The sequence below is a fragment of the Hydra viridissima genome, unplaced genomic scaffold (assembly GCF_058129835.1).
Source record: "Hydra viridissima isolate aposymbiotic clone 2 unplaced genomic scaffold, HvirCarnegie_v1 scaffold_4, whole genome shotgun sequence".
Taxonomy (NCBI): domain Eukaryota; kingdom Metazoa; phylum Cnidaria; class Hydrozoa; order Anthoathecata; family Hydridae; genus Hydra; species Hydra viridissima.
In genome coordinates, this window is record NW_028324303.1 from 20,270,472 (window position 1) to 20,294,180 (window position 23,709).

The 23,709-nt window shown below is 29.7% G+C and overlaps 2 protein-coding genes and 1 long non-coding RNA gene across 12 annotated transcripts in view; 2 read left to right on the forward strand and 1 right to left on the reverse strand.

Moving 5' to 3' along the window:
• Positions 1–4,449, forward strand: part of LOC149890431 (uncharacterized) — a 54,204-nt gene extending 49,755 nt beyond the window's left edge. Inside the window, exons 1-8 of one of the 7 annotated variants that reach the window (XR_016451964.1) lie at positions 1,715–1,982; positions 2,179–2,328; positions 2,523–2,717; positions 2,948–2,983; positions 3,339–3,438; positions 3,561–3,758; positions 3,876–4,031; positions 4,330–4,449. This is a non-coding gene — a long non-coding RNA (uncharacterized LOC149890431). Of the gene's footprint in view, positions 1–1,714; positions 1,983–2,178; positions 2,329–2,512; positions 3,439–3,560; positions 3,759–3,875; positions 4,032–4,329 lie in introns of those variants that run through there. The other 6 variants (XR_016451963.1, XR_016451961.1, XR_016451960.1 and 3 more) reach the window with 6 other exon arrangements.
• A 1,426-nt stretch (positions 4,450–5,875) lies between these two features.
• LOC145182680 (3-galactosyl-N-acetylglucosaminide 4-alpha-L-fucosyltransferase FUT3-like) lies at positions 5,876–18,417 on the forward strand. Of its 4 annotated transcripts, XM_090085061.1 has the most exons (4): positions 5,876–5,928; positions 6,021–6,112; positions 6,531–6,994; positions 10,182–11,289. In XM_090085061.1, exons 3-4 carry the CDS (start codon positions 6,814–6,816, stop codon positions 11,180–11,182), a joined length of 1,182 nt encoding a protein of 393 aa, XP_089941187.1. In that variant the 5' UTR covers positions 5,876–5,928; positions 6,021–6,112; positions 6,531–6,813; the 3' UTR covers positions 11,183–11,289. The 4 variants fall into 4 exon arrangements, with proteins under 4 accessions (XP_089941187.1, XP_089941188.1, XP_089941189.1 ...); XM_090085062.1 differs by lacking the exon at positions 5,876–5,928 and having other exon boundaries at positions 5,938–6,112; XM_090085063.1 differs by lacking the exons at positions 5,876–5,928; positions 6,021–6,112 and adding an exon at positions 6,215–6,443.
• Positions 18,418–19,403: 986 nt separating this feature from the next.
• LOC149890432 (uncharacterized) lies at positions 19,404–22,336 on the reverse strand. The gene is made up of 3 exons (XM_090086510.1): positions 21,889–22,336; positions 21,103–21,255; positions 19,404–19,980 (listed from the first exon to the last, which is right to left on the reverse strand). Exons 1-3 carry the CDS (start codon positions 21,968–21,970, stop codon positions 19,490–19,492), a joined length of 726 nt encoding a protein of 241 aa, XP_089942636.1. The 5' UTR covers positions 21,971–22,336; the 3' UTR covers positions 19,404–19,489.
• Between the last annotated feature and the right edge of the window lie 1,373 nt (positions 22,337–23,709).

A 23,709-nucleotide genomic window follows, 5' to 3' on the forward strand; every position in this document is an offset into this window, starting at 1 on the left:
AATAGAGGACAGAGTTTTCTACTTAAGCGGAAGAAAGATGTCTGTGGATACCTATTTTACTGCTATCAATCTTAAAGCTGAAAAAAAGAAAATTTTACTTATCAACTTTCAAAAGTATCTGACCAATCCTAATAGCAACTCTTTTTATATGCAACCAATAACTGAAGAGGAAACCCTCGACTATATAAATTCCACTATCATAGAAGGTAAGAGTGTTGGACCGAACAACCTTCCAACAAAACTTCTTAAACTGGTGTCAACATTTCTACGCAAACCACTAAGTATCATCTTAAATAATTCATTTTGCAAAGGAATGTTTCCTGATGTCTTTAAGCTGACCCAAGTTATTCCAGTCCATAAAAAAAGATCTACGGTTGACTGCACTAACTATCGTCCGATATCTCTTCTTTCTAATTTGAGCAAACTTTTGAAAAAGTTATGCATAATAAATTACACGACTTCCTAAACCAAAATCAATGCTTATAAAAACACCAGTTTGGTTTTCGTAAAAAGTATTCTACAGCTCACGGTCTCATCGAAATTACAGAAAGTATAAGAGTTGCTCTTGATGATGGAAACTTTGCTTGTTGGGTTTTCATTGATTTACAAAAGCTTTTGACACCGTAGACCATGACATTCTCCTATCAAAGCTTAACTATTATGGTGTAAGCGGCATCCCGTTGCAATGGTTTAAGTTATACCTTTTCAATTGTCAACAGTTTGTTACTTTAAATGGCACCTTCTCAGACATTAAAAGCGTTTGCGTTGGTATTCCTCAGGGATCCATATTAGGTCCTCTTCTCTTTATTATTTATATCAGTGATCTTAATCTTTCTATCAAGCATTCTAATTTTGATACATGATACAAATCTTTAATTAATGACAAACTCCCTAAAAAAACTAAATGAATATATTAATGAGGATATGGCCGGTCTTGTTCAATGGCTTCGAGCAAATAAAATCTCATTGAATATTAAAAAAACAGAAATAGTAATATTTAAGACGCAATATACCAACTTTTCTAAAAAAACTAACAAGAATCTTCCAAGATACTTGAACGTTAGAATAAGTGGCCAAAAGCTGCCTTTGTCTAGTAACATAACAATCCCAAAAAACAGACAACTAAACATGGAATAAATTCCATTATATATCAGTGTATTCTTTCTTGGAACACCCTTCCGTACACCCTAAAAACAGATTTTATCCTTAGATCCAAGAATCTGTTCTTAAAGTCACTCCATCATTTCTACCTAAAATGTTACGCTTAACTTTATTCTTTACCTCTATAACTATTTTCTTTATGTTTATTTACATTTTATAATTTCTTATTTGTGTATATGTTTATATACGTATGTATATGTGAATACATTATAATAACTATTTGACCTATATTTTAACTCTTTTAAAAGTCTGTTTTATAAGTGTTACTTATAAATGTTTGTAAAGTTCTACTTTTGCTATGTGACTAGTTTATTTCTTATGTTTTTCTCTTATCTTTTTTTATCTTATTTAGGTCATTACGTTTTATTAGTGAATTACTATTTGCAATGACCAGTGTTTTTTTTTGTAACATCCTTAACACGAAATATATTCATATTGATTGATTGATTGATTGATTGATTGATTGATTGATTGATTGATTGATTGATTGATTGGTATGCAAAATTTAAGTAGAGGAGACTTTTTTAGTATAAGAGAAAATGTAGAATTGAAACGTTGTGTTCGCTGCGACAAAGCGACATGGTTAGAAAATAGATTTGCTTTAAAGATTTTTGTCCGTTCATATAACTTCTAACTATTGATTGACATTAATCATGGTTATCACATTTTATTTGAACTATTTTTAATGAGTTGATAAATACAATAAAGTTATAATCCTATAATACCAACAAAGTATTTGGTGCATAAATTGAAAATGGCTTCAAGAATTAAAAGAAGAAAAAGTCGTGATCAACTTGATATTTTTATTTCAAGATTAAAAGGTAATACAACAATATCTGTAGTAGCTAATCTCGATAATTTAAAAATATCAAGGTAATGTTATAAAGTAATTATACTATATTGTTGCTTTTATCTCATCCTGTTTACTGACTGTCAGACAAATATCTGACTGCCTTTTTTTATCTAAACTTTTTTAACTTCTTTTTAAAAAGTTTTGGGCAAATATATTTGTTTTAGTAGAATCTTGCAGTTATATGAAGCAGGTTGAGCTTGTTATAGAAGAGGAGAATATTAAAATTGGAGGCGATAACATTGATAGAAATGTGCGTACCGTTTTTGATGATGTGGCTGGATTATATGACTAAATGGAGCACGAAAGCAACAAATGTAAATTACGATTTCCTTTGTTTAATCTAAATTATTAATTTTTGACACTGACACTCACCAAACACGCACTACAAAAAAGATTGCTGTCAGTTTTTTTACTCAGTGTAATTAGTCAAACTAATTGAACAAACTTATACATTTCTGTACCTTACAGTGCTAAAAGGCTAATTTAAAAAGAAAATAGTTTTTTTCAGGAGAAGTTCCATTAAGAGAAAGTCATGAAAGTGAAGAATCCATGTGTCATCTTTCATCTCTCCATATAAAGCTGTTATATTTCTGTTTGAACTTGACTGAAAACAAAATTCAAGTATTTAATATCATCATTTGATAATATCATTTTCATTTAATTCAAGTCTGATTGCATAAGAACATCTCTTAATTTATCTGATGTAAGTAAAAGTTATTTTTCTGCTGTTTGTTGTGATGAGATGATTTATTTGTTCTTATATGAATGGGTTTTGTTGCTAGATTTTTTTTTAAAGGTTCCCAGTTTTCAACTACCTGATTCACCTATCCAGCCAATTGTTAGTTTTTGAATACTGGCTATATATTTTTAATATCTAGCTATATATTTTTTGTACACAAAAGCTTGATTGTATATTTTAATGATTTCTTATAGGTTTCAAGCATTCCACAGTCAGATATTCAGTCAATTGTATGCTGTAAACTATTTATTGTTCATGTATAGGTTTTCTCCTAACCTGATTTGCATTTATAGCAATACTACTTATATCTGGGTATATAAGGCTACCATGCTCTAAAAGCTTTGGATATAAATAATCATGAGCTTTGATATGAATCTCAGCGTCCATTTCTAGGAGTACATATGGCCCAAGGAGTACATGCAAAATATGTATTGGTGTGCATATCTTATTAAATCAAATTAGAAATATACTTTTATATTAGCTAAGCATTAGTTATGTAATTGTACAAAACTGCTATAGATTTTTTTTTTTTTTGAAGGGGAAATTTTAAATCGTTCGAGTTATTAATATTTGTTGTAACTTTAGTTAAGTCCCCGTGATTCCTCTGATTCAAGTTAACTGGGTATGCATGATAGTATGCAAGATGTTTGCAGCCGGCTTAAAGTTGAATCATTTAGTACACAAGGTTTAAATGTTTTGTATTACTAGGGCTCAGTAATTATTTTATAAAATTTTTTGTCTTATAAAATGAATGGCAGTAGTATTATATTTTAAGTAGTATATTGTTTATTGTGGTTATTTTCATAGGACAGTTTCTTACGAGTGTGTACATTCTTCGTGAACTGAATACAATCCAATCTAAGTTGACCAATCTTAATCAATGGCAGGGAAGATTGGAGGAATGTGTTGCTAGCGATCCTGGTGATTAGAATGCCTGTAATACGCAATTTTCTACCTTAGCTTCTCTGCAGCAACATTTTGAGATAGAAAAGCACTAAAAATATAGTAAGTTCTTTTCAATTTTTAATTATGTAAGTATTTTCATGATGTGTTAATCTTGGCATGGGAGTATAGTATAAATGATGGTATAACATACTTAAATTGTTAACTGATCTTTTTTAGTTAAGATGGATGAAGCGTGAGGGAAGGTTGACTGTAATGAGCACATTTCACGGGTGCTTAACAAAATGGTGGCGCATGACTTACAGCAGAAGTTCAATAGGCCTGGAACACATGGGAAGCAGAAGTTTTTTGATAGCCTGGAAAATCAGCTCAAAAGTGAGTGCAATCTAGATCTTCTGTGAAAAGTTGTACAAATCTGAATCTGTCTGAGTGTGATTCAACAGTTTGACTCGTGGTGTTTGACTTGAGACAATAAAATAAAATAAAACAATTAACATCTTTTTATATGCAGATATTATTTATATTGTCAATGGGACAACATCAAACTATACAATATCTAATACATGTGAACCCATATAATTAGATGTAGCTATAGAAATTGATTATATAATGATTGATTTAAATTAGTATTTATTAAAATAATTTTTCCCTTTTTTTTTTATATGTACTATAGCTTTAACTCTTCACTTATTGCGGCGCTGCAAGAAAAAGACACAAGTTTCGATTGAGGAAGAGAGTAAAGACGATGACAATGAAGGAAAAGTAGACGACAGTGAAAACGAAGATCCTCGACAAAAAAAGACTTAGAAATAACTTTTATAATTAAAGATATCATGTAATGATGATTTATATAAATATTATTATATAAACTGTATTTAACTATTGAGTAATATTAATTAAAAAAAACAACCACGCTTTACTACTCATACAGGATGAGTAGTAAAGCGTGGTTTTTTTTTTGGCCGCTTTAGGGCAACTCCTTCAGGGACCCTGAAGTTTTTTAAAAGCGGGTAGCCGGCGAAAAAAAGTTCATTTTTGTTATTTTTTCAAAAAATTACAAAAAAAAGTCCAATTTTTACTCTAATACAAAGTTTGAAAGTTCAACTTTTCACACAAATTTTTTTTACCCTTTTTAAACATAACATTTTATACTTTATGATATTTTTTCTAGGAACGTGTTTTTAGTTGAAAGTCAAGTTTACTTTATATCTTAGTTAGTTATTTAGTTAGTTGCTTAGTTACTTATTAGTTAGTCTCATAGTCTTAAATCCTATGAGACTAAATACGTCCTTTGGATTTTAATGCAGGATTTTAAAATGACTCCTCTTGCTTATAATAAACCTAGGTTAATTTATGTGCTTTCTAATGTTGGTTACGTCATTAGGTATTCTTACAGTTAAAAAACTCTTTAGCGCATCAGAAAAAAATTAAGTTCGAACTGCAAAATTGTCCTTTAGGTATAAATTAGTAAGTCATTTCCTTTCAAATTTATTCTAAGGGAAAATTTTAATATTTGACTAAAATGTTTTCGTATCGGTAAGTGTTTTCGTATTGGTAAATATTTTCGTGTCGGTAAAAATACCTTTAAAAAAATGAAATCTTTACTTATTTAACTCTGTTTAGTGTACAAAGATACAATCCGAAATCTTTTTATAACTCTCTTACAAGAAACACAATAGCGTATCATGGGAAATTCAGATAAGTAGAAAGTTAAACGATTCTATTTATCTACCAGTTTACCCCCGTGTTTTTACCTCCGTGTTAGTAAAAATGTTTAAAGTAAACAAAAAAAAAATGTGTAATTTCGTCACATTTTTAATGATTGAGTTAAAAGGTTGTGTCTTTTACGAATCCAGCTTGTTATCATTATGCAATAAATTTATTTTATATTGAAATAATTTTTTGTTTATAAAGAGTAGAAAGATGGTGCAAAAAAGTGATAATTTGAATCTTACACATTGGTTACGATTGGTTATTAAAGCTTATGTAATAAAATATTAATTACTGTATATTTGCTTTAAGCAGAAAACATAAATTTCAAACTGGGGGTACTGATTTACAAAACACATAAGATTGAAAACAGAAACCGGAGCCAAAACATTTTTCTCAGTAAAAATCAGCGAATCGTTGAGATGTATTTTATTGATTTCTCCCTATAGTTATTATAAAATCTATTTCTTTATTACAATATATTTTTAAACATATGAATGTGCCTCTTACTAGGAAATAACGCTTTCGAATCAACACGTTCTTAGATGCCTGTCAAAAGTTGGTATGTATATAAATTTGGTAAAATTTATTTAGCTTCAATCCACAGTTTACCTGGTTTCACTGATGTAATATTTACAACTAATATTCCAACAGAGTCAGAGAAAGAAGAAAAACTAGCGTCGTGTTTCTACAAGCTGTTATTTTTCCGCAAATGTTACAATTTACAACTTGAAAATAGCCGTAAGGTAAAAATTGTTAATAAAAACCACTAGAAAAAAAAAACAAACTTCTTTAAGAACTTTTTATAAACACGTCGTTATGACTTAATAAATTTGAAACGCTTTTAACTTCCTTACAAAACACTTAACGCTTTATGATTTGAAGTTTTGTTTGTTTTTGGTGTTTTCCTTTTTTTAATTTTAAAAACAGAATAGTTGTGATTCACTCTGCGGAGGGAAAATTATTTGCAAAAAAGTTTACAGTTAAAAAAATTATTTACGAACAAAAAAAAAATGCTGAAGTTGAAAATTGTTTTTATCGAATTGTAAAATTTGTAATTCAACTTCTCAAGTAAATGTAAGTAAAGATTTTTTGTGGTAAAAGTAAATTCTCTGAAAGGCTAAAGCAAACTTCAAATAACGCGTTCATATTTTTTAAATGTAGGGAGAAGGAGAAAAAAAAGAGAGATATTAAGAAATTTGACAAGAACGTGGAAACAGCAGCATTTTCTTGCTCAGACACCTTATTGCGTTGTCTATTCTCATAACAAAAATAAAATTTCTGTAAAAATTTTTCAAACACTTACGACGAGGTGTCATTTCACTTTTAAACATTAATTTTTGAATGAAAGAAAGAAATCGCTTTTTTAAAAAATCAAATCAAAATAATATATCAAATGCAACACGCACATTCGTCATTTCTTTGTTAAAGATTGTAGTTTTTGAAAATGGAGTTTTTTCAATGGAGAATTATATACTTAATCTTTATTTTTTTATTCATTTATATAATTTTTTCAATTACTTTAAATTACTCAAACAACTCTATAATACTTAATCTTGTACGATCACGAATCATCGCGAAAGTTCCAAATAATGCATCCAATACAGATGAAGAGGACAGAAGACCAGGTGAAAAACATTTTATTACAATATTTATTATAGTTAACTGAATTTGTTCTGCTGCATTTTATTAGTTTTTAGCAATAAATAAACACATTTTTTAACTTTATTGATTTAATTTTACTTATTTTAAATGTACTGTTAACTGGGTATACTTAGGACAAGAGGGGCAACTTGGGCCTTAAACTTTAATTCAATTTTAGCTTCAATTCAAGTTCAACAGCCCTATTCCATAAAAACAGCATTAAAATTGGCAGGTTTATTGATGGTATTAGTTTAATATTTTAGTTTAAATAATTATTCAATACCAAGGCTGACTTGCTGAAAAAAAATTAAATTTTTTCGTCCCAACTCATCCCTGCTGTCTCAAGTATACCCCCTGTTTCTTAGTTTCATATCGGCACTTTGAAGTGTATGCGGCAATTTTCATGCTTCACAATAGCAATCTTCCGATAAAATAAATAAGAATTTCTGGTTGAAATTGTATGTATATGTGAAAATTTAAAACACATCAGATAATAAGGTTTTTATCAGTACAGTTCGTTTGAAATTTTCGCTGAATTACGCGAATCAATTACAGTTTTTGAGGTCAGTTTTTGAAGTGTCGATTGGCTTTTTTTTTTTTTTTTTTTACCTAAGAATTTGAAAAATGAAAGGTTCCAAAATGTAGTTATCTAAAAGATGGCATTGTCTAGTTTTATTCTGTCTTTTTTTTTTGGAGGATTTTGTTTATATTTTTTATTTTTTCACTTATTCAAATATACGAAGTTTTAAATTTAGGTTTTCTAATAATCAGAACTATTATTAGTATTTTTAAAGCCTATAAAGCATTTTTGGAAGTCCTTTTTACAGAAAAGCACTTCTGATATCATTTCAAATATCGACTATAGTTATGGTAGATTTTCTAACCTCTGCCATGCGAAGCAGTCATAAATCATTTTAAACCAACAACATTATACAATAATTAAAGTCGAAAAAGATACAAAAAATACACAGTTGAAGTCGTAAATGATATGAAATATACACTAGCCTTTTTTTTTTCTTCTCCGTTATATATTTTTTTTAGACAGAGGGAGAATATTTTCTTTTAAATTTTTTTAATAATGCTTACTATTCCCGCCAGACCTTTAAAAATTATTTTAATCCAATAAAATCTTAACCTATTTATTGTTTATTTGTCGGTAAAAGTAGTCAAACGATCAAATGTAATTTATAATGTATTGTTTAATAAAACTCACATTATTATAAATTGCCCTGAAGAATGCTTATGGCTCTACAAAAAATTAGATCAGATTTTATGGGAGAATGGAATTTGTTTCTTCAATCTTTAAAAAAATTGTTTCTTCAATCTTCAAAAAAAATTTCCAAATAGAAAAAAAAATAGTGTAAAAAATTATTGTTATTGTAAGAGATCTTAAAACAAAAAATAATCTAAAAAAATTTATTTCCTAATTATATCATTGTTTTAAAAATTACAAAACGTCATGATGCTACATCTTTATTTCCTATCATTGTTTTAAAAATTTATAAACCATCATGGTCCTGCATCTTGGTTCTAGAACGAAGCTATTTCCTCTCTATTCTCCTCAGGATGTTTCCAACCAGAAACCTGTGTCTTTTGCTGTATAATTTTGATCATTTAACTCGTGCTTTTGGTTTAGGATAACGGAATCCTCTTTTTCTAGTAGTGAATGACCGAATTTTCAGCCAAAGCCAAAAGTACCCAGATTTCCGTTCAGTAGTTGTAATCGAAACGTTGACCGAAATTCGAGTGAAGCCAAAACCGAAACTTGGAAAAGAATTGTTACAAATCCCTAAATAAAAAAAAAAAAATGTAAATTTTTTATTTGCTAACTAAAAATGGATACAATAACAATAAGCTCAATACAAAAAAAAAAAAAAGTCAATAAAAAAAATGAACAGAAAACATATAAAGGAATTCTCAAATAGCTCGAACAACCCCCCCCCCCCCCCTGTGCTTACCCTTTCTGACAAGCTTTGCAATTCGTTGCATTTGAGCCAAAGAAAGTTGGGTTACCGCTTATTGATCCAAATGATTTGAGTACTTATCAGAACTATCTGATGCATGTGATGGAGTTTCGGAAGGTAATGTATTATCATCTTTTTCTCAGCGTGATCCTAGGAAGATGCCACATTTACTTTTGTTAACGCCTCTAAAAAAATTCTCAGGTTATAAGTAGCTACAACAAAACCTTCAATTACAAACGAGGTATACTTTTCTAGTTTGTTTGAGATAACAATGAATTTTACATAAAGGGATCAAACTAAGTTACTAAAGTACTCAAGAATATAGTGGATTGAATATTACATAGAAATGCGTCTTTTGACCATCCAAAATTATTCAGCTAATGATGTTGGCTGGCAAACAAAAATACATTCGGAATTTAGGTTTACGACGGGTTCTTAAAATACAAAAGTTTAATAAAAGAAAAAGATAATCAGGGCAATGGAGTTTTCAAAGTACCAAGATTGAACTTTAATGCTAAAGGTTATGTTATATTGATTGATTGGGAGTTCGATGATGTCACTGAGCCATGATTAACCAGACATTTCTACAGTGGATTTAAAAAATAGCTATCTATGAAAATAATGACGTTTTGAAACTACCTTGCCACACTCAGTCGGTGGAAATGAGCATTAAGCTAGTAGTAACAGAAGCTTCATCTTCAGTTTGTGGCTAAAAAGCAACAGTTGAAGTCATTTGAGTCACTCCTGCATCTTGAAACGACTTATCTAAAATTGAAATTAAAAAAATGTCGGCTGATTCTACAGGCCACCCTCTACCAAGTATTAAATTTACTATATTGTTGTAAATGATTTTTTAGGCTTCCAATTTTGTAAAATTTTAACAGTAAAAAAAAAAGTTTCAACTCTCTCTTTAAACTTTTGCATTGTAGTTTTTAAAAAAAATTTTGTAAATATTTTTTTTTGAAAAGAATGAAATTAACTTAGAGTCATGCAAAGTAAGAGTTATGGTACAGTAGAGCTTCTGTGAAAGGAAAATGTTTTCTAAGAAAAATTGAAAAAATTCGTTCCCTAACATCTGAACGTTATTGTTTGAATGCTTACACCCAGTGCGTATATGTACTGTATACGCATGCGTTTCATTGCTTAATCTTTAAATTCAAAACTCGCTTTTTTAACATACGTCATTGAAATTTTATCTTTTGTTTAGAACTTCCTCCAGATCCTAACCGAGAATACGTCATACTGACGTATACATCCTTTTTCGGTAGTTTACCGTGGCCATATTTTAATCCTGTGCTAAAATGCAATTTTAACACCTCTAACTTTCGTATGACGTTCGACAAAGCATACTTTAGCAGGAGCGATGTTGTGATGTTTCACTCACGTGACATGCCATCAACAGAACAGTTGGAAAACCTATCGAGCATGCGAAAAAAAGGTCAGCTGTGGATTTATTTTACAATGGAGTCTATACCCAATAATCCTAGTGTGGAAAACATTGATAAATATTTTAATGCTACAGCTACATATGGAGTAGATACAGACATTCCCCTACCGTACAGGTTTCATAGCAGGCGCCATCTGCTCGAAGCCAGCATGAACAAAAATTATTTTTTAAACAAAACCAGGATGGTAGCATGGGTTGTTAGTAATTGTGGTGGTGATGCTAGAAACACTCTTGCGAATAAATTAATCACCTACGGTGTAGACATTGAGGTTTCGGGATCGTGTTCAACAAATTTTCCGAAGAGCTTTACTTCAACTTGCAAGGGACGACCGTGTTTCACAGATTTAAAAAACTTTAAATTTTATTTTTCTGCCGAAAATTCGTTATGTGATGGGTACATAACAGAAAAGTACTGGGAAACTGGGCTAAATAATGATTTAATACCGATAGTATTAGGTGGTTCTAACTATTCTGATCCTAGATTAGCCGTCCCAGGTTCTTTTATTGATGCTATGAGTTTTAGTTCGCCAAAAGCTCTGGCTGATTATATTTTAGATGTGAGTTCAAATTCTACAAAATATAACTCTTTTTTCGAATGGAAGAAACGCTGGCAGCTAGATAATGACAATTATTTCTGTAGGCTTTGCAAAAAAATAAAACGTGGTTTAAAGTTTCGCAAGAATCCTTTAATAAAAACTATGGGTTCAGAAAAGTGTTCCCAACCCAGAAAAAGATTCGACATTTGGATAAATAAAAGCTAGAAAAGTATGAAGCAACTTTTATATTAAACTTTCTCACTGGCATTTTTATGGTTTATTTAGTGTTAACGTGCAACACTTTGTGTTGTTAGAACAGTGTTATAAATGTTCCTCTGGCTCTTTTTTTTTTCAACCTCTGCAATCCGTAATGCCTTCCGACGTCCCTGATACAACTATAATTACTCATTAAAAATGTTTAAAATCTGAAAATATTTTGTCTTTGTTTTGAGTTAAATTGCGAGCATTGTTTTTTAAGATATACATATACATATTAAGAAAAACATATTCATATTAAGAAAAACATATACATATTAAGATATACATATACATATTAAGAAAAACATATACATATTAAGAAAAACATATACATATTAAGAAAAACATATTCGTTCTTTAAGATTTTTTGAAATTATTGAGCTTTTATGTTATTAGATGTTTTAATAAATTGAAAATGAATTTTTTAACCAATCAGAGCATTTGTTTTAACCGTAAAAAGACCACGGCGTATATTATCGAGAAATATAGGTAAGGTGAGCTTATCCCAACAAAAGTCCTTCTGATGTGAGAGAAGAAAAGTTTGTATTTTTTTGAAACTTTCAGCCCTGGATCAAATGAAAGTAAGAACTTTTTAAAGTAATGTAAACATACAATCGTATATAGTTTTCTCGTTTGACCGAGGACTTAATATTTACAAAAGAAGGTTTGATCTTCAGAAAGATCCAACTCTCTTTGCACTGATACTCCTCCTCACGATATTTAATACGGGGTCTGACAATAAGTTCTCATTAGGTCTCTGTAGCCTCTTTACTCATCTTGATGATAAAATGTTCTCTGAAGTTTTTAGTTTGTAATCTCTGCGCTCTCTTGGAGTTTTTCTTTAGTAGGCTTCATCTTCCTGCTGAAAGACAAACCTACTAAACTAAAGCTCATTCAAAATATATCTCATCATTTTAGAGCCTTATCTTTAACACGGAATATGTTAAAACCAAAAATATATATCAGTTTTAGTTAAAAAAGTGAAAAAATAATAAAAAAAGATTTAAGGTTATGAAAAACTTACCATGGTTTATTCGGTTGTCAATGGTAACCGATCCTCCGGATTTAGACAAAACAATCACCAGGTCTAGTTTTGTATTCGAAACCTCTTAAGTCTACAAAACAACATTGAGGAAGGTTTCTCTTTGGTCCAAGTATTTGAGATACATAAAACATGTATGGGAAAGATTCATCTCAGTACTCGTGCTTTTTCTTAAGCAATTTTGAGATATTGATTGCTAGCTGATTCTTTTTTCAACAGCTCCAGATCTGAATCTTGGTATTATGTTTTAAAGTATTATCTATAATTAGAACTTTGAGCCGTATCATCTTATGCTATTCTGCCCTACTTAAACAGTAGTACAGCAATAATTAGAAACTTAGATAGGTGATTGACTTAACAGTTCCTCAAACTTAAATTTCTTGGACCAGTATGAACCATTTTCAATAAGAACGCGACTCCGCTCTAAAGATCGTCACATTTTAAAGAAATAAGCGAGATTTTACATCAAAAATTGGTGAGATTTTAACATGAGGTGAGAGATGAACACTGACTTTAATTTTTGAAAAAATTAACATAAGCGGAAAATGAGTCGAAAGTACAAATTATCAAACGCTTATTGGTCAGGGTCGCAGGTGTATGGAGTAAAGTTTTACTGCTACTCTTTTTAGACATGTTACGCTTTTTGTTAGTTTTGATTGTTAGTTACGCTTGATTGTACAAATGATTTCGTTGCGCGAACAAGGAATAAAAAGAGTTGAAAAATAATCAGTTTGATAAAACCAAACAAATAAATAATTTTATTTTTGTGTCTTTATTTTAACACTATTTTTTGCAAGTTGTGACCTTAAGTTTTTATTAAGAAAATAAAGCAAATTTTTAAATTTTGTTTATTGAAGAAAAAAACTTTCATTTTCGAGGTCTTAACTAAGTGCAAGGTCCAACAGCGCAAAACATTTTTTAACCAACATTTTGTCTTAAAGATAAAATTACAGAATGCTAATAAATTACAGAATACTGAGTGTTAATAAATTACAGAATGTTAATATATTAACTTATATTTACTTGGTTATCATACAAAGCTTTAAACCTGTTGAAAAAAAAAATTATTTGAGATCAAGTTATCAAATAAAGTTTTAATAAAACTTGGTTACTTTTCTTTTGACGAAATAAATACTTGAAAAATCCGATTTATTATATGAAGTATTTAATACAGAAAAAAAACTGCCATCTTTTAAAATTTACGAGAGGACTAGAACATTCACAAGAACGACATTTGATATATATATATATATATATATATATATATATATATATATATATATATATATATATATATATATATATATATATATATATATATATATATATATATATATATAGGGTATAGGGTAAAGTAGGGTAATTTCGGAACCCCTTCAAAAGACACCTAAAAAAATCCATTTATTGGAATATTAAAATTATTGTTGGATATTGTAGCAAGATAAACAATTCTCCTAAAAATATTGCCTTAAAATTTTATTTTTACATTACAGGTACGTTAATTTATGATTATTAGCTTTTTCTTAACATTTTTACCTTTTTCAAAATGTTGGATAAATGCATATTCTTCCACCATCAAACTTTTTCAATGTAGACGAATTTGGATTGTCTGTATGCCATAAACCAGGAAAAGTTGTTGCCCTGAAGGGAAAACATAGTGTTGGTGGCTTAACAAGCTCCGAAAGGGGAAAAACAATCACAATAGTTTGTTGCCAATCAGCAAGCGGATTTTTTATCCGTCCGATGTTGATTTCTCCACGTATTCGAGTGAGACCTGAGTTTTTAGATAAAGCGCCAATTGGTTCTATTTCTGGTAACAGCAAAAATGGTTTAATCATTTTTTACAAGCAGTCCAGCCACAGTCAAGAAACCAACCAGTTCTTCTAATTTTAGATGGACATTCAAGTTATAAAAAAATCCTAGTATTATAAAAGCTAGCGAAACAAATGTTGTTATATTATCACTTCCGTCCCATTGCACTCACAAACTGCAACCACTTGATGTTTCATTTTTTAAAAGCCTCAAAATATTCTATGATCAAGAAGTTGATACTTGGCTTCGTCACCATCCAGGTCGTTAGTCACCATCCAGGTTAGTGATTTATTTGGAATAGCTTATGGGAAAGCTGCAACTGTTCAAAATTGTCAGTCAGGGTTTAAAAAATGTGGAATATATCCATTTGATAGAAATGTGTTTATTGAAGGAGACTTTGCTGCAGCTAAGGCTACTGATCACTCGTATGTTGTATCAAAAATTTTAAAACTAAATATTACCTCTGAAATGCACCCTTCTCTCGACAATGGGTTAGACTCTGCTAAAGATTTAGATCATATTGATTTTCTCACAGAATGTGTAATTGCTTCTCAGAAAGGTAAATCATTTTAAAAGATTTACTATTTTTACCATCTTCCACCATTTATTTAAAACATAAATGTAGTTTTTTTTTAAATCAAGCAAAATAATAACTCATCTGTTGTTTTATTAACCTAAAAAAAAGTTTCTTAAAAAAATTGTTCAAATTTTTTTAAAACATTTAAACTATTTTTTTTATAATTTACATGTTGCATAATTTTATTCACCTTTTTTAGTTTAATATTTTTATTTAAAATCTGCTTCACCAAACTCACCATTTACTTTTCAGAAGTCATTAGAATTAGCCACCTCTGATGAAACCTCACAACCAGTGGTGGAACTACTGGACGCAGGACCCTGCGTTGCGGGGGGGCCTACCAGCTATAGGGGGCCCTCATATAAAAAAAATTATACTCTCAATAATATTTATACTATAAAACTCTTTTCCGCAGGTATAGTGGGCCCTAAAATATAAAACTTGGATAAAAAAAATATCATCCATCGTATTAAAATATATTGTTCAAAAATTTATTTTTGTATTGGAGTGCGTAGTTTACATTTAAACGAAAAGTTTTAACCTTTTTAAAATTGCATACGCAATTGAGAAATAAAGTACGATTATCAGCTGCGAACTGCCAGATGTTATTGTATAGTTAATTTTTATACCGTTATGTTGTGTTTGTGTATGAATTAGACAATTAGGCTGAATTCGGTAAAAGTAATAATTTGTTGCGTATAAATTTTTTTTAAACTGTAAGAAGTTCTTCAATTTATAAGTTCTTAGTTGCATATTCAATATTTTTAAAATATAAACAATATTATTTGTTATGTCGTTGCATATCAAGGATAATGGTTCTATAATCCTTGTTGCATATACAAATTAACTTTTAAATGTATGTTCTCATTTTCAATTTTATATTAAATCTTCCGTTGTATTAAGTTAACTTTTCATTTCTTATGTTATATGAATTACTAGTCTCCAATTTATTTAATCGTGTTACGAATAATAAAGTATTGTTGCACGAGAGTTTATTACTTCACTGATATATTTAATAAAAGGTAATTAATAAATTTGTAATAATTAAAAATTTTACAACAGGTACTGAATTTATAAATTTGTAATAATTTAGATTTTGACTCATAATAATGGAAAAGAAATTAAGTAATACAAGCGGTGCAGCAAAAAGAAGAAAGTTAAAAGAAACAAAAGCTACTTTAGCTAAATTGCCGAAGCTAACAACGTTTTTGAAACCAATCGAAAAGCGAGCGGAAACGGAAGTGGAAAGTCAAAACTCTGCAGAAGTGGTATGTATAAATCAGTCAGTAGAACATGATGATATCGAAGAAAACATTGCTACTGGTATTAAAAATGTGAACGAAGAAGATGTGAATAGGTCTCCGAGAAACCACCGAAATGAAAACCAGGAAGATTCAAACTCTGATACGAATGACGCCATTGAACAAATTAATTTAGAAAAATCAAGTGAATTATTTTCTACTGACATTGCAAATTTTCATGGTAAAATACTAACAAAAGATATTAAGAAAATAATTGTATTATCGGAATCGTGTCGGCCAAAAGGTCCTTTTATACGCGACCCCTTGCAAGAAAACCGTAGGTTTTCCAAGAAATATTTTAAAACTACCACAGAATATGGATCTATAGAAAGAATGTGGCTTTGCTATTCCCCAAAACTTGATGCCGTTTATTGTGAGCTTTGTTGGCTTTTCTCAGAAGAACGAAAAGCAAAGGTAACTGGCGTGAGCATGGTGTCAGAGATTGGCGTGGTCTTTCTAAAAAAATTAAAATTCACGAAAATAGTCAACAACATATATTTGCTTGTTGCATTTATGAAAAATGGCGACATAATGAAACAATTGATAAAAATATAGAAGAGCAAATACGATACCAATCAAATTTTTGGGTGCAAGTCTTTGAGCGGATAGTAAATATAACATTAGCACTTTGTAAAAGTTCTTTGGCTTTTCGTGGTCATCGTGAATCATTTGACAATGAATATAATGGTAATTTTTTAACCCAAGTTCAACTTTTAGCTAAATATGATAATGTTATGAAGCAAGTTTTGAGTATGCCAAATGGATCTATAAAATATTTAAGCCATCAAATTCAAAATGAAGTCATACATTGCCTTGCAACACATTTAAAAGCCACCCTTACTGCTGATATTAATAGTTCACCTTTTTATTCAATTATAATGGATACAACACAAGATATTACTAAAAGAGATCAGCTCAGTCAAGTATTTAGATAAGTAAACATTATTAAAAATGAAAAAGATGAAGCCACATCAATTGAAATTAAAGAAGTTTTCTTGGGATTCACGGAAATATATAACCACACTGCTGCTGGACTACATGAAGAAATTTTAAATCTGTTAGAAAAACATCATATAAAATTAAGTAACTGCAGGGGTCAAGGTTATGATGGTGCGAACGTCATGAGTGGGATATACAATGGGGTTCAGGCCCTTTTTAAGAAAAATCAACCCAATGCTATGTATATGCATTGCGCAGCTTATAATTTAAATCTTGTTATTAACGATGCGGTTAAATGTTGTGTTGAAGTAGCTTCATTTTTTGTAATGCTAGAAGATGTATATTCATTTTTCGGAAATAGCATAAACAGGTGGGATCTACTATCCAAATATACAGGAGAATCACAAATAACATTAAAAAGGTTAAATCCAACGCGATGGGCAGGACGATATACTTCTCTTTTCGCCGTTAAAATTCGCTTTCTTGATATAATGAAAGCTCTTTCCGAGATATCAATAATAAGTACAAAACGTGAAGAACGCGAAGAAGCAGTACGAATACAAAAAAATATGAGCAGTTTCGAATTTGTTTTTTTATGCGTGCTTTTGTCTAAAATCCTTAATGAGGTACATATACCATCAAAATTGCTGCAAACTAAAAATTTAGATCTTACGGCAGCTTCAGGTTCTCTAGAAAATGCCAGCAAAAATTTAAAACAATATAGAAAGATGTTTGATTCAGCAAAACTTGAAGCGGTAGAAATAGCGACTACGTGGCAGATTCCTGCAATATTTTTTCAAAAAAGAAGAAAAGTTGTGAAAAGGCATTTTGACGAATTATCTACAGATCACCGTTTTGATAGTAGTGAGGAAATTTTTCGCATCAATATTTTTATAAAAATTTTGGACGTCGTTATCAACCAACTCGACAATAGATTTAAAGGAATGCAAGAAGTGGTACAATTATTTTCCTGCATCCATCCAAATAAATTAATGGTAATGAAAGAACGTGAGATCATAAGCTGTGCAGAAGCCATTCAGAGAAAATATAGTGCAGATATAACAACTGAATTTCCGCTGCAAATGGTTATGGTAAAGTCAATGCTACACGATGAAATATCAAAAATATCATCTATACGTGAATTGGCTGACCTTTTAATAGTAAAATTGTCAACTATAGCTGCAAGCGTTCCACAAGTGATAACAGCATTGTTATTGTTTCTTACATTACCTGTTACTGTTGCATCAGCTGAACGTTCTTTTTCGAAACTTAAAGTAATAAAAAATTATTTACGAAATACCATTGGTAAAGAACGTTTAAGCGACCTTGCAATAGTTTCTATTGAGGCAAAAGCGGCTGGAAAAATGGAAATGAAAAACATCATTACCGATTTTGCTAATATGAAATCAAGGAGGAAAGTTTTCACTATTTAAGTTCGGTTAAGTTTTAGTTTCGTTTTGAAGTTATCTTTATCTTTATTTAATTTTTTGTTTTTAAATATGATATATGAAATAAATATCTATTTAACATGTGAAGCTTTATTTTTTTTTAAAAAAACATTCTTTTGCGGGGGGGGGCCAAATTTTGAAGTTCCGCCACTGCTCACAACCTCAAGGTGTTACATTTGGATCACTAGCTGGACTTGACATTAAAAATACAAAACGAACAGGTATAAAAAGGAGGGTAAATTTTACTTTGAAAGCACATTTTTCTAATAAGGTTTCTGTTTTGGTTGATGTATTCATACTTTACTAAAATAGCTAGTTCAAAAATTATTAATCTTTGCTATTGCAACGCCCTTAATTAAATGCCAATTAAGTGTAACAAATTCCATTTAAGAGACAATTACTTTATACAATGCAGATTTATAGCTGTTTATAATATTTTAATTATATTAATGCGTTTTCAACAAACGTCTTTATTTTCTTAAGTATGCCGAATTTACCGTATCATTGTGCCGAAATTACCATACTAGGTCCCAAAGTTGTAATTTTTGAGTATTTTTTAAAAAAACTTTTACATAAAACTTTGTAAGTTTGAAACAATCTTTTAACTATTATTTAATAGATATATCTGCAGGACATCGATATGCATGATTTTTTAACGTTATTAAAGCAATCATTGTCTATAAACAACAAACTAGCTTAATACGCCGAAATAACCCTACTTTACCGTATATATATATATATATATATATATATATATATATATATATATATATATATATATATATATATATATATATATATATATATATATATATATATATATATATATACTTTACCGTATATATATATATATATATATATACATACATAGTCAAGTTAAAAACTATTTTATTCTAAGATAATAAAAATTTTTCAAGATGTTATATATATATATATATATATATATATATATATATATATATATATATATATATATATATATATATATATATATATATATATATATATATATATATATATATATATATATATATATTTAAACATTTTGAAAAATTTTTATTATCTTAGAATAAAATGGTTTTAAACTTGACCCGAAGTTCTTTTTCTCCGAACTTTTTTATTGGATTGTGACAAGCTCTAAGTTTCGAACAATGACTACAAGACGTCCGCAACACTTTCACCGCTCCATCTTTTGTAATAAACATTTCGATAGCCGATATTTGACGAATGTATTGCAAAAAAAACAGCAACTATTGAGAGAGTTTGTGAATCAAGCGCTATTGTTAAACCGGCGACTGTAGAGTTTTTGTTCGGCCTTCCTTCGTGGTGTAAGGACGATAGCGAAGTTTTGTTAAAATAAGCGAGCCTGATGGCTTCTTTAATTGACAGTTTTTTGGGCTCCAAGCAAAATTTAGTGACATTTAAATTTATTTTCGACGAATTGCTGATGATTTTCTTCGTTGCAAAATATCCACTTTCGAATTTTTTAATATATTTTTTACAAAAATCTGTAATAACCTTTGGGATGATTGATTTATGAGAGCCATTAAAAGAATACTTCACATCTGTATCACATTCTTGATTAATATATGATGATAACGGCGCTTCAAGGATATCACTTGGGTTCGGAATCAATGATTCTGGTGCTAAGATACAAATATAAATTATATATATATATATATAAATTTTAGGTCAATTTTTTGAGAAAAATTAAAACACGGTTACATTCAAAAATGGCGCAGAGAAAGCTCCATTCCTAATCTATTCTTTTTTGACAACAAAGTTATGGTTTAAGATATATGACAATCTTGTTGAAACTTCTTTGGACGTTGAAACTTCATCTTCTTTTGGATGTTGTTGACCACCTGTTCTAGAGCCTACTGCAGTATTATAATCAAAAAATCTTCTCCTTTAATCCCACCATTTTCAAAAATTATTAATTAGCATAAATCATAGCAGTAAAAAACCCTTCCACCAGGAGCGATTTTAATGAAAATTTTTTTAAAGTAATTTTTTAAAAGAATTGAGAGAGAGTTACGGATTAATTTTTATATTTTACAATCAAAGATACACTTTCCTAATTAATAATCAATTTTGTATTATTTTATAATTGAATAATTCTTAATATATTTATATTTACTAAAACCTTTTATAACTTACATCAAAACATTATTAAATATCATGGGAATTTTATTACTACTTGCGTACAAAATGACGCAAAACATTTAGAACAAAGATATTGGCGTAAAACTCCAACATCGGATTATCTTTTTTTATTAGTATAATAAGCGTTTTTTTTTTTTTGTTTTTTTTTGTTTGTTTTTTTTCATATACTAATTTGTTTATAAGACACTCGTACTAGAAGCCCCAAGATCTTAAGATACTATTAGTACTAAGTTACTTTTCGATAAGAAACTTACTTTATTAAGAGTTCGAGGAATGTTTCCAAATTTGTGCTCTGTTCAGGGGGACAAACCTGAGGATTATATTACATTGAATGATGTTGATGGAATTCAAATAATTTTAGTTGACAGTAAAAAATTTATCTTACTTGTTGACATGTTTTTCAAATTGCATTTTTTTTTTTTTACTTTTTTTCTCTTTTGATACTTAAGAAACTCTTAAGAAACTTTTAGTACTAGAGTTGTAAAAAAAAGTACCCTTTAAAATAAGAAACTTTTATAGTAAAATTTACTTGGTTTCTTATAAAAAGAAACAGACAAAAAAAAAAAACAACAAAAACGTGTAATTTCATCAATTGAACTCACCGGAACAAAATTCTTTTGGGCAATCTTCGCTCTCAATATATATTCCTACACATCCTCCTGTTCCAAAGGCACATTTTCTTTCCCGGTATTTAGAACCACTGTTACAATAATTAGATTGGCTGCATCTTGTCCATTGTCCCCATTGCAACCAATCTTACAAAAAAAAAAAGTTCAATTGAAGACAAAATAATTCAAAAACGCGTAACGTATCCCCCGTTTTTTGTTTTGTATATCAACCCTTTTTTTTTTTTTTTTTTATCAACTTTCAAATGAATTGATTTTTTTTCTCTCTCTACTTTAGCTCTGAATTATCTCAAAAATACAACATGAAAACAAATCAAACGAAAAAGTGACAACTCAAAAATCCTGTCGTGAATAAAAAAATGTTCAGGAAAATGGAAAATTTGATGTTTTTCAGTAAAAGTTCAGATGTGACATTTTGAATACATCATAATTTTTAGGAACTTGCCTACGTGTATTTTAACAAATAAAAATGTGGGAGAAGTTGCGTTACTTTTATAAATACGCGATTATTTTTGTAGATACATGACCATTTTCAGGTACAACAGGTGCTTTTTAACTTTCGATTTTACTGCGCGTCATAAAACTTATTAAAAATTTTTTTTCTGGATTAAAACGATTAACTTTCTTCAAAAATACTTTTCGCGCCAGTTTTACTAATTGTTAACATTTTACATTGAATTAAAAAGATTTTTTTTTTTTTTATCGTTGACGCTATTCATTACAGTTAAAGCTTTTGTTTACAAAAAAAGTTTAAATATTTACCTGTTGTAAATTGAACGTATTCGTCGTCTGCGAATACATTGTAAAGAAATAAAATAAAAAACGAAAACCTTCCTAACTTCATTCCTTAACACATACCTAACGTGAACACATACCTAACGTGATTTCTTGAGTTGTTTTCTGTATAACTTATAATCATTCAGATGTTTAGAAAACTTCGATCAACTCAAAAATTCACGAGCTTGATAAATATTTTTGGCAAGTGACAGTTAAAAAAAAAAGCAAACAATAACAGGCTTATTTTTATTAGGGAAAACAGAGTTTTAGGAATGAACAAGGACCGATAATCGATTCTTTGCGTTTATTTTAATACTCTTTCTAGCATTCACCTATTTCTATGACGGATTCATATATGTTTTAGGTCAAGGATCGTTTCGCTCTGAGCAACAAAAAGATGCATTAAAGTATTTTAATCATCAGGTGTGGGCTCTTCATGCAGCTCATCTGTTTATCAACCGGAATGTGATAAAGTTATGGAGATGAAACTAGAGGTGAAGTAACAATAGGAAAATCGATCGTTTATAAAAGCAGTAGAAACCAATTTTAAAGCATAAGGGCACAATTAGTTTGGCTGCTGTGGAAATACTGTTTAGTTTCTTGCCTAACGGCAATCATACCCATAGTATACATATGAAAAAGCATTTAGAGTTACATAAATGGTTCAATAAAAAACTGATAATCATATTACTACAAAATAGTGCTGAATTCCTTATTTGCGTCATCCGTTAATGCAAAAAGAACACTTAATACCTGCTAACAGGATTATGCTGGTTATCTGATGTATAAGCAGCGATAACCTGCGTGAGTTTTGAGGATGTAAAAGATTAAAAAAAACTCTAGGGCACATTTTAAGACTCAAATTTCACGAAAATTTTTCTGCAGTAAAAGAATTTGTCGCTGCTCGTTACACCGCGTAATCTTGCAGTTTTCTAAATTACGGGGTAAATGAGCGGGTAAAGAGGGCCATTTCACCTACCAAGTTTTTAAAAATGTAATAATAAGCGCATTAATAATTCCTTTTTTTTAAACCATTTCACCGGTTGTAATTCGTTTTTCAATTATTGCAGCAATAAGGTATCAATTTAACTTACCAACCTCGTACTTTACTCTTTTTACCCAAACCTCCTACGGTATTTTTTTTAAAACGCTTTAAAGGGTGAGGGGCAAAAAAACATAATGAATTAAAGGGAAAAACACGAGATTTTGTAAAAATAAGAACAGTATTAAGTGTGATTTTGAGCAGGAGAAGATTTTGACATTTTCTTCAGTGAGCAATGTTAATTCTACCTATTTTAACAACCTTTTTAATCTTATTCACTTGAAACGAGTCGATGTCAGCGATTTAGACAAGAGATTTTCCCTTCAATCGGCAAAATAAACCCTAGTGGAGGTTAAGAATCGATCAATAGTAGTTTTTTATAAAATCCGTTTCTTGATTATTTTTCACGTTTTCGTTTTCTTTGAGAATGAAAGCTTTCATCGTTCCTTTTAATAAACGATTTGCTTCCATACCATACAGGTCGAGGCTTTCTCTTCGGAATAACATTCCAAATGTGAAAATGCAACTGGTATTCATGAAACTTTACTAAAGAGAAATAGTACTACCTACTGAATTCCACATTCTTTCGGTTTAGAAAGCTCCTCAGCGTTTTCAGTGAATTTAGCAACAGATGGGTTGCTAGGGTTGTTGTAGTTGCTTGATGCCCTACTACCCTTTAAGCTGTATTTTTCACGAATATTTGACCGGAGCTTTTCTCGTTCAATGTTTCGTTTTTGTGCGCGCTCTTCGCGTTCTAATTTTTC